We start from the raw sequence: 10660 nt of genomic DNA, 5'->3' as shown, positions 1-10660 counted from the left end.
AAGGGTAAAATGAATAGTACCAATATTGAATTTTTAGTGTAAAAATATAATTTTTTGTTAAAATAAACAGTACCAAGAATTTTTCGTTAAAATTCGTTTTTTTTTTTTTTTTTTTATCCACTAGATTGAAGAATATAAACAAGAATCAATGGATATGTGCTTAACTAACAACAAATGCTCAATTATGGCAATCATGATGTGACAACACATTAAAACGACAATGTATTATGTATAAGTTTGTGATTTAGCCTATTGTATCACTGTAATGCACGTAGGACGCGTGATTCACAATATCAACGACAACATTAAGGAGTTCTGAAATGTAATAATTGTAGAAAGAAATTCAAAAGCAAAACATTTTCGTGCGAAAGAAGTTATAAACAGGAAATGGATCATCTTCGGATTTTTTAATCCTAATATATTAAATCAGAGAATTTATATTATTGAAATTTGATCTAACGGTTGAAGTTATTATAATTTTTAAAGTGGGTCCCTATTTGTAGCCGTTGGATCAAATTTCAATAACACCGATTCCTTGATTTGGTGAAGATAATCCCTTTCCTTGTAAACCGACCAGGAGGACCCAATTGGGAGAAGTCTTCGTGCATGCAGGATTTGGATCCTCTCCGGATCCTCTCTCTAGGGATCCCAAGGATCAAGACACAAAGACCGTTCATCAAAGATCGTGCAGCCATAATTAAATGGTTTTTTGCGCAAAACGAGATTGTTTTACTTTTAAAAATATAAAAATTATTTAATTCTGGCCGCACAATCTTTGATGAATGGTCTTTATACCTTGATCCCTGAGATCTCCAGGGAAGGGATATGGAAAGGATCCAAATTTGTGCATGCAAATGCATGCGTGTCCCAGTCCAAATTTGGGTTTGGTATTTTTGGGTCTATATATATTAAATTGCTCCTTCAATCATACGGTCACAATCTTATTGACTTCACTTAATTTCTTTTTCCATGTAATTATATTTCTTCTTTTTATTAAACGTTTCAAAATTCAGTAGGGGACTTATAGTTTAGTTAATTAAAAACATTCACCTTTACATCTGATATTCTAAGTTACAAGGGGAAATTTTATTTAAATCCATGTAACATATTTCTACACTCAACTTACTATTTACATTCATTTGATTTTTAACTAAACTATTAATATCTCTTTAAATCCTAATATACCCTCATAAACCCAATTCAATATGTGAATTTATTTTTACATCTATTTGATTTTTAACTCTATTTTTTGCTTGTATGTACTACTATCAAGACACGTTGCTTTACTTTTTAACTCATCTTGATTTGGATTGGATTCTCTTGTTCATTCCAGGAGTTCAATGTGCTAGACTATGAGGTAAAATAGACAATTAACATTTAAAATTTTAAATTAGATGGAAAAAGAGGTTACATAGGTTTAAATAAAATTTCTCAATTACAAATAAACTTTTTCCAATATCGCTTGTTTTAGAGGAAAAGCCACAAAATTTAAACTGAAGTAAGAAGTTGTAACACCTCAAAGTGGCGCTGTGATGACTTGAAACAGTAAAAACTGCTCAAACAAATAGCTGCAGAACTATTTTCATATGACTTAAAACACTGATGACTTGAAACAGTAAAAACCGCCGAAACAAACAGCTGCAGAACCATTTTTATATGTGTAACGTATTGTATATCTTGCTCCGCTCCAAATCAAATAAATAAAAAGGGAAATTCTGGTTTCAATCGATCACGGATCAGCGGCTATGTGCGTGGCTCTTTTTCCTCCGGTAATCGGCATTCTTCAGAGTCGGTACAATTGATGCCTGAGCTTTCCTGTGCATCATGTCCATTCTCATGCTCTCAGTTTTCTCAATTTCTGAATACGCATTTCTTTTGTTCAAAAACCTCAGTTTTGATTTCAGAGTCCCTAACAACTTGATTAGGCTCCTCATCACCATGCTTGAACCTCCAATCTGATCAAGGAAAAGAGACATATGTGAGGTTTTATTTTATTTTTGGGTTTAAACGCGTTCTTGAATGTTTAGATGATTTTTTAGCGTAAGGTACACACATTCAATGAAAATGAAAATAACATACCAATTAAACGCAGCCGGACGTACTACTCCGAGGAAGGATTGGAAGAGAGCCCGGCTGGTCGGGTTTAAACCAGTTTGATCAAAGGCTTGAGAAATCATATTAATTAAGCAGATGTATTAATATGAGTGTTAGAGGGCTGGCTATGCATAATTATGTATAAACAATGCAATAATCCCATAATTAGCTGGAGTCACGAGAGTGAATCTTGTGTTGGATACAGCCTTGGCTGAAGACGATTTGATTAAGGAAATCATATGAGCAATGCAATAATTATTGATTCTAATCGTAAATTATTAAATTTAAATTAGCCACCCATAATGAGCTCTTATTGTTAATCAAGACTTTCAGGGTTAATTATAAATTTCACCAACTAGTGTAATTATTTTCATTTGTAAGTAAGAAGTTTTAAGTCACTAACTAGTGCTATGTATCATTTTCATATGTGAGTGAGAAGTTTTGTGTTTAACTTATGAATGAAGATAGTTATGACTTTCCTATTGTGTGACCTAGACCGCGATCCTCTTCGGGTCTTTGAGTACAGAGCCGATGGACCCAAAAATCAAGCCACTTCATTTATATCATGCAGCCTCTATTAACACATGGCCCACCGTTCACAAAATCAAGACCTTGAATGCCTCGGATCTCTCTCTTAAACGATTTGAATTTTCTAATGGACACAAAGATTCCGAAAAAATCTCAATTCCAATCGCTCTTCATTTAAAATAGGATACAGTTGTATAAAAATATTATAAATCCCATGAACAATATCCTATTTCAGTGGTTGGTTCCGTGAAGATGCAAACGTTTTGTCAATTACCCTACAAGGCTGCGATCTGTCAACAGACGTCGTTACATAGAAGAAATTTTTAATTATGACGGAAATATAGATGATATATCATGTATTTTTATGTAAATGATAAAATATTTTATTTTTTAAATTATTTATTTTTTAATATACATATCTCATTATTTATATAACAACACATAATCTACCATAAAAACTCTCGTTAAGTTAAGTAGATAGTACCATTTCTCGCGGGAGTAGGACAGATGACTTGTGCAATTATTTTCGGCTGCTTTGACTCGGTCAAGTTTGTCGATAAAGTTATACAAAATAGGTTGTTGAGGTAGTGAAATCATTGCATACATGAGTGGCATGAGAGTTGTGATACGCGTGGGAACGTTTTTGCGCCGCTCTCAAAACATTAAGGTCCACGAATTCCCCATAAAAAAAACAAGAAGTAAGAAAAAGAAGTCCGTGAATATTCAACACACAAAGACAATTTCTTCTTTTCCTCGATCGTTTGTGCATAAAAAAAAGTAAGAAAAAGAAGTCCGTGAATATTCAACACACAAAGACAATTTCTTCTTTTCCTCGATCGTTTGTGCAATTGGTCTTGTGCCACACAGGCACATAGTACATACAGTGATACAGAAGAAAATTATAAAGGAGATTCTTTTGAAAATAACATTTTATAAATTATTTGTCATCTTATATTTTTAATATAATATTTATAACATTGGTACAATAATTAACATTAAACTATACGATAATCATAAAGAATCCCACTTTAGGAGAAAATATAAGGTGCGACATGCTTTGATAATTCCTCCTACTTATTATTCATTCAATTTCCCAACTCTTTAATTTTTATATATGTTTATATAGTTTGATTGTAATATTGTTTTGTAATTTTATTTTTATTCTTTAGCTAAAAGAAGGAAAAAAAATTCTGGGAATGTGCATAGTTGAGACACTGATCGGGACGTTTGTATTGACTCTTATATTGCAGTGTTAATTAAAACTTGATCCCTAATCAACCCAAACATATTTACTTATTTTTGTCTCTCTTAATTTCTCGATCTCATCTAATTAAACGTTTATAATTTGAACGATAGCATTGTTGACATTTTCCCCCTCAATTTTGGAAAAATGCAATTTTCCAAAGAAAATGTTTAGGTGGTGAGATACAGTAGAAGATGAATTCGTATTAGATTGTCCAACAAAAAAATTACTTTTACTCTATATTTTGAATAAAACTGTCTTTCAACTATTTAACCTTTGGTTTAAAAGTATTCGCAAAATCTCAAATTTGATTTACATGGATTGTAAAACCGATACTTAATAATTATTTATACAAGACCCTAGTCTTGTTATGACCCTATACGTGTTTGTTAATTTGTAAATATTGTATTAAATGCAAACGTGCAAAAAATAGAGATTTTTTAGTGTGTTTGTAACACGGCACAGTACATCAAGTGTCATAATATAAGTGGCTGAATACTTGAAAAGAAAAATTTCCAACCACTTATATTATGACACTTGGTATACTGAACCGTGTTCTCGACACATAAAAATTTTCTCGCAAAGGACTTGTAAAACATTAATTCATGTTCGAGGTTGTGAGTTCAATTCTTCTTCCCAATATCGTTCCCATAAGAAAGAAAAAAAAAAGTAAAGAGAAATGCTAAGGGACTCCTTTAACGTAAATTGACTCTCCATGAATTTTTAGCCATCTTACAGTGTAATGTAGGGGTGGGTTCGGTTTGAATCGGTTCAATTTTTTGCCAAAATTGAAACCATACCGAATTTTTGGTTCGGTTCATTTTTTTTTTCGATTCTTGTTCAGTCTGGTTTCAATTCAATTTTGGTTTTTTTTTTTTTTTTAATTTTTTGTCCATTCATGTAGAAATCATGCACAAAACAAACTACAAGTAAAAACCTGCATAAAACCAAATTAAAGTCAAACCTCCAATGGCATGCAACACAAAGTAAATATAACCAAAACAAGTTGGAAGAAATTTCAACCCGAATCAAATTAATGTGATATTTGATCCCAATCCATTGTTTAATATATACTTCAGATATAAAAAAAAAAAAAAATAGCAAATGAGAAACAAAATAGCAAAAACGCAACAAATAAATATGAGAAATATGGAAAACCCCAAAATATGAACAATATGCAAAACCTCAACAAAATAATTAAAAGAAAACCCCATTTTAATTCAGCAAAACCACAATATAAATCACATTCGTTTTGATTTGAAAATTACCTGTGAGAGATCGGAAAATCCGGATTAGAATCTTCCAATTTGGAGGGGTTCCAATTCAAAAGGGGCGAGGGAAAATCATGGTTTGGAAGAAAGAATCCGCTAGGAGGATAGAAGAATATTGGAGAGAGAGTGATTTGGAGGAAGAGAGGAAGAAAGGAGAGAGAGAGAGAGACTGAGAAAGGAAGAAAGCAAAGGAGGGGAGAGAGAGGGTTTGAGAAAACCAAGAGGTGAAATGGGAGTGACGGCTAAGATTTTTAAACTTTAGAAATTTTATAAAGCATTAAAGATTAGAATACCTATAAATAACTTACTCGTACAATTATACAATACAAAATCTACCGTCAGCTTGAAGCAACTATTTCCAACTTGAAGGATAGGGGTTCGAATACACACGTCACCAGGTTTACGTAATAATTTTATAAAATATTAGTCTCTTTGAGAGATTGGGTGGGAGCTAGCTAGTGGGAAAGTTGAAAATTTTAGGTACTTCTGAATTTTCTCAGCTACCAAACACAGATGGGTGCTTGAATTGAACTCCATGTTTCATATTGTGAAAATCTTGATTGAGATGATTTGGAATGCAATCCATACGCTAAGTGGGACGAAGTGGAAAATTGACTTGCTGGGAAGAATTTAGTAACTTTAGTTTTAAAACTTGATATGATTTTCTAATGAAGAGAAAAATGATTCGTGTGAAGTAGTAATAGTGGGGGTGTATATAATATGTCTGTTAGCAGTGAATTACTAAACAAGACTAAAACATGAACTACAACATGAGAAGAATTAACCAGAATTCGTATATGCGATGACTGTAAGAGTATGAGTATGATTCTTACAAGTCTTGAGATAATTGATATTATAAAGAAGTTTAAATCTTATAAGGAATGCAGTCTTGAGAGAAGTTCCAATTGGTTTTGGAAAAGAACTTAGTGTTGGAATTTTATAAGGTCTCATAAGTCTTTATGGTTTGTATAACTTTGAATCCTAGTCCAATTCTGATAGGGAATGGACAGAGGAGTACTATATATATGGTTCAAACCACTGCTCTTGCGAAGACCAGCTTATGCTGTTCTAAGTCCTATTGATTAGAGAAGCCATTGTGATCGTAAAAGAGGAGAAGGTTTCAAGCACAGAGGCTGCAATGGCTTCTTCATCAGGATTGAATAATGCAGGTATGTTTTAAAGGCTTTGGTTCTTAAGTCTGCTCAATGCAAAGTTTAGATTAGTTGTGGTTCAATTGGATGAATTCTTGTTCCTTGGATAAGATGTTACAAACTTGTTCTTACAATGACCAAAAAGAAAAGCATACCTGCAGCAGTTCCAGAACTTGAAGCCATGACGCCAAGCTTTTCAGTGAACCTTCTCTTCTCTTGCAGATGATCAAGAACTCGACTTACAAATAGGTTTAAGTCCCCATATGAGCGTGTGTTCTGTGAGAAGAGAGGCCACTATATATATTTACATATAGTCTTTTCCATAATAGGATTCCCGATTAAAACCCCTATAGGAAACAAATAATTGTTTCCTTGTTCCATAAGAACCGATCGCAATGCTATACAAAATCCTTCTTTGTCAAGGATCAGCATTCCCCTTATTAACAAGACTTTTCTATCAAACTGAATACATATAGCCGGTCCCAAAACTTCTCTATCTCATACTCATATTCTTACAATGTCTTCATTACATGAATTGCGAGAAGATTCAGGATATCATTTCCCTCTCTCTCGTAGACCACAAAAGGGAAGGGTTGGATCAATCAGGGAATAAAGGGCTCGGAGTCCCTCGCAGATCATATGTATCGCATGGCTTTGATGTCCTTGATTGCTGGTGACGTTCCTGGCTTGAATAGAGGGTTGGAGCTTGGATGCTATACGATGGCCTATGCCCTTTATCATTTTCTAATCGGACTTGCTTGATTATACATGGAATTGATTTGCCACTTGGACCTTTTTCTGTGCAGTACCTTATTTTCTCGTGTTTTGCCTTCCCTTACCTCAACAGAACAGGCGGAGCAAGATACAAATAGTGCACGACACTGCAGAAGGTATCTTTTGTTCCCTTGTTCTTTCACGTTATTCATCTGTATTATATTTACAATGGATTTAGTGTGATACCTATATATGTGTGTCTGTGTGTGTTTTGATAGTAGATTGCAATTGAACTATTCTCAGCTATTGTCGGAGATATAACACCATCTGATGGCGTACCGAAAGCAGTGAAGAGCAGAATGGAGCAAGCAGCTTTGGATGAAATGTGCTTAGTTCTTGGTGGAGGGATTAGGGTTGATCATTAATTTTTATCTTCCTGGAACTCTTTTTATATCTGAAAATATTCATTTTCAGAATTCTATTAATTGGAAAAGTTCTTATCTGCAGCTGAAGAGATGAAAGGACTTTGGATGGAGTATGAAAATAATTTGTCCATAGAGTCTAATATTGGGAAAGATTTTGACAAAGTCTGTATATTTAGGCATTTGTATTTAATGTTATATCGACATGCTTCAATATATTAGGCATACAGATGAAATGTCTAATTTAGTTCTTTACTAGAAATTAGGCCCGCGCGTTGACTCAGGAATCAGCTGTTTCAGGCGTAATCGGATGAATAAAACACATTTAAGTTGAATAAATTCAACACAATTATGAACAAACAAAAAGATACACGAGTAAATGAGGTCAATAAGATAAGCAGTTTTGCTTTTATATATATTCAAGTGAGTTGACATATAAACACAGTGTACAATGAGTGGGAAGAAACTGAACGTCTTTGATTAGAAAGAGATGGTTTCCAAAAAAGTTATGTTTCCTTAAGAAATAGAAGAAACATTTAGTTCACACATATAATATGTGTCAAGCAGTGTAGGCAGCCATTTCAACAGGTAATTAAAAATAAAAAGCGTTGAGGACTTGGTCAGGTAGCTAATTTTGTAACCACAACTATTCAAAGGCAAAAATAAGTAGAAGGTTTGTTTCCATACGAAACTGAAGAAATAGAAGCAAGCTGCAGTTTACACATAGTTTGCCCCAGCAGTTAAGACGGCAAAATATATGTCCCGCAGCGTACATACCTCACTTGTGCAACATATGCCTTACACTGGAAAAAACATCAAAAATCGAATTCAAATTTGTAAATCATGGATGGATTTGTTTTACATTTTTATAATCAAATCAAGTGGCAGTGTAGCACGTAAAATTACAAACTTAAAGCAACCGGAGAGAGCAGAAATTAAGATGTAGAGATATCCTCAAACTTACAACATATTGTATGGAAGCTAACCGTAGAGGTTTGTGAAGCAAACTGCGGCATGAGTTGCAATCAATTGAACAAAAACATAGTAGTTTAACTAAAAAATGCATGATGAAATGGATTCATTGTTTTCATGCATGACATAACTCTATATTATTCCATAAGTCAACTTAATATCATTCCAAAAGGTGAAATTAGAATGCTTACTTGTCGTAGAAAGGGCAATGCCACAATCAAGGCATATGGCGAAACTTAGTAACTTGTAGCATTCATTGCATTTGTAGCCGATATGATTTTGCCTGTCTGATGGCATCTGCCAACACAAAAAAGGCCACTAAAGGGATGCCAAGTCTATTTTGATTCTTATGACATGCGATAAATAGAACATATAAATGATGTTTTCCATATCAATAGCATACCAAGAAATGTAAAGGACGCAATACGCGGACCCTCCCTCTCTCTCTCTCTCTCTTGCAAACCCTCCCCGAAACCCTAATTGAACAATGGCAAATGATACCTACCCGGTGACCCACCATCTTGCCCAAAATGGAGAGGACAAAATTGCCCTTTGTAATAGACCATTCCCACCATCGGATTGTAATCTTGGATGGGCAAAAATGTAATTAAATAATTTGAGCCTCACTAAGGGCCGGGCTTCCCAGCCAAAACCAACGCATTTGGGCCTGGCTGAGGGCCGGGCTGCTGACCCAAAACCAACAAAAAGATCAGATTGAAACACTATTCATTTCTACAGTGTCATTTCCAACCTTTCTTTAGACTAAATAAAGTAATGTTGCAACACAAGAAATTTACTCATTCCTACTTGCGTGTGTGCGTGCTGCGTGCTTATATGGGATGACATGAGTTACGCATATAGACGTTTCAGACCTTCCACTATTTCTTCAGATTTCCCTTCATTCAATATGGTTATCCAATTCTGTCCAGGTTGAAATGATTCTGCAAGCGTTGGAATACGAAATGGGTAAAAGTGTTTCATTCTTTTGCTGTAACTTTGTTAGCTTTCTTATCTTCCTCTTTTGATAATTTTTATTCCCAAACAGAACATGGAAAGGTGCTGGATGAGTTCTTCATCTCGACAGCAGGGGGATCGATTTATTTTGATGCTAACTAGAGTAGGAAAATTTGTGATTTCTGCTATTTGTAACTGCTCTTATCTTTTTGTTTGTCTTCTTTTTCCCCATGCAAATTCCGAACCGACCTAGGAAAGAGTTGGGCAGCTGAGATAATTGCCAGAAGAAATTCACGATTAGGCAAGAGTAAAAAATGATATTTCTCACGGCATGGTTCGCAGTCAAGCCTCCTTGTTGAAGTTGGCCGCCACCCTGCTGCACGTTCCTTGTTAACCATTTTTTCGTCTTCTCGCATGAAGGGCAAACAAGGATCTTGTATTCTAGAGCACCCCCAACAGGATTATAGGATCTCCAGTTGCAGCTGTGGAATCAAAGCATACATCCATGGAGGCCCGGGTGAAAGTAAAGGTACGGTAATCTCCAAATATATGAAGCTGCTTCAATCTACCAGCTGAACACCAATAAACACTGTAGTTCTTGTAAACTTTTCTCATTTTTCATTTTTTTGAATTTTCAAATGGTTGGTTTTTCTCCTTCGTATACCGGAAACACATCGATTAGATATGTCCCGGAGTGTATCAAGTTAGAGTAGCCCTGAAAAATGAACTTCTCTTGCAACAAACTTGCTTAATTTTCAGTTAAGTTAGTTTGGTGAGATGGAGGTTGTCAGGTTAGTCTTGTATTGTGGATTTCTGAGTTTAAGTTAGGCGGATTGGGCTTAAAGCCCTTTGTTCTATTTTCTTCAATTTTGGGGCAGACTTTCTAGGAATTCCTGCGCTTAAAGTCAAATGTGACCCAAATCGGTAAATTATCAATTAAAAAGCTTAAGCTCAAGGTTTGGTAATATGGTTTGGTTGACATTTTAACGACCAAATGTTAGAACAACTTTTATAGCATAAATATATCAAGAATGTGGTCTCTTATGCTTATAATACAATACCATTTAGAGAATTTTATATGTGTCTTATAATTGGCACGAAATGTTATATTAAATAGTTAACTGTTTTCATTCAACTCAACCTTGTTACAGAGAAATTTTAATGAGACTTAACAGGATGTAATTGATTTGAGATATTACAACAGACTCATGTAATATCTTAGTTGCAAAGGAGTTCTCCAACTCCTCTATGTCTAGAAAGTTGCACCACATGTGGCATCGTTTCAACAATGAAGCGCAAGAATACGAGGTC

The 10660-nt window shown here is 34.5% G+C and overlaps 1 protein-coding gene and 1 long non-coding RNA gene across 2 annotated transcripts; one reads left to right on the top strand and one right to left on the bottom strand.

Annotated features, from left to right (window-relative positions):
* Positions 1–1385: 1385 nt before the first annotated feature.
* LOC125471408 lies at positions 1386–5383 on the bottom strand. Its single transcript, XR_007253584.1, has 3 exons — positions 5134–5383; positions 2080–4802; positions 1386–1955 (listed from the first exon to the last, which is right to left on the bottom strand). It is a non-coding gene; the product is annotated as an uncharacterized LOC125471408 (long non-coding RNA).
* A 916-nt stretch (positions 5384–6299) lies between these two features.
* On the top strand, positions 6300–10314 carry LOC103947379 (5'-deoxynucleotidase HDDC2-like). The gene is made up of 8 exons (XM_048571662.1): positions 6300–6305; positions 6864–6985; positions 7140–7177; positions 7305–7414; positions 7496–7588; positions 9325–9361; positions 9441–9482; positions 9582–10314. The coding sequence occupies exons 1-8, from the start codon at positions 6300–6302 to the stop codon at positions 9665–9667; spliced, it is 534 nt and encodes a 177-aa protein (XP_048427619.1). The 3' UTR covers positions 9668–10314.
* The last annotated feature ends 346 nt before the right edge of the window (positions 10315–10660 follow it).

This window comes from the organism of the source record quoted next, unplaced genomic scaffold (assembly GCF_019419815.1).
Source record: "Pyrus x bretschneideri cultivar Hongxiangsu unplaced genomic scaffold, Pyrus_bretschneideri_v1 Contig6, whole genome shotgun sequence".
Lineage (NCBI taxonomy): Eukaryota > Viridiplantae > Streptophyta > Magnoliopsida > Rosales > Rosaceae > Pyrus > Pyrus x bretschneideri.
This window is presented reverse-complemented; position numbering and strand designations above follow the sequence as displayed.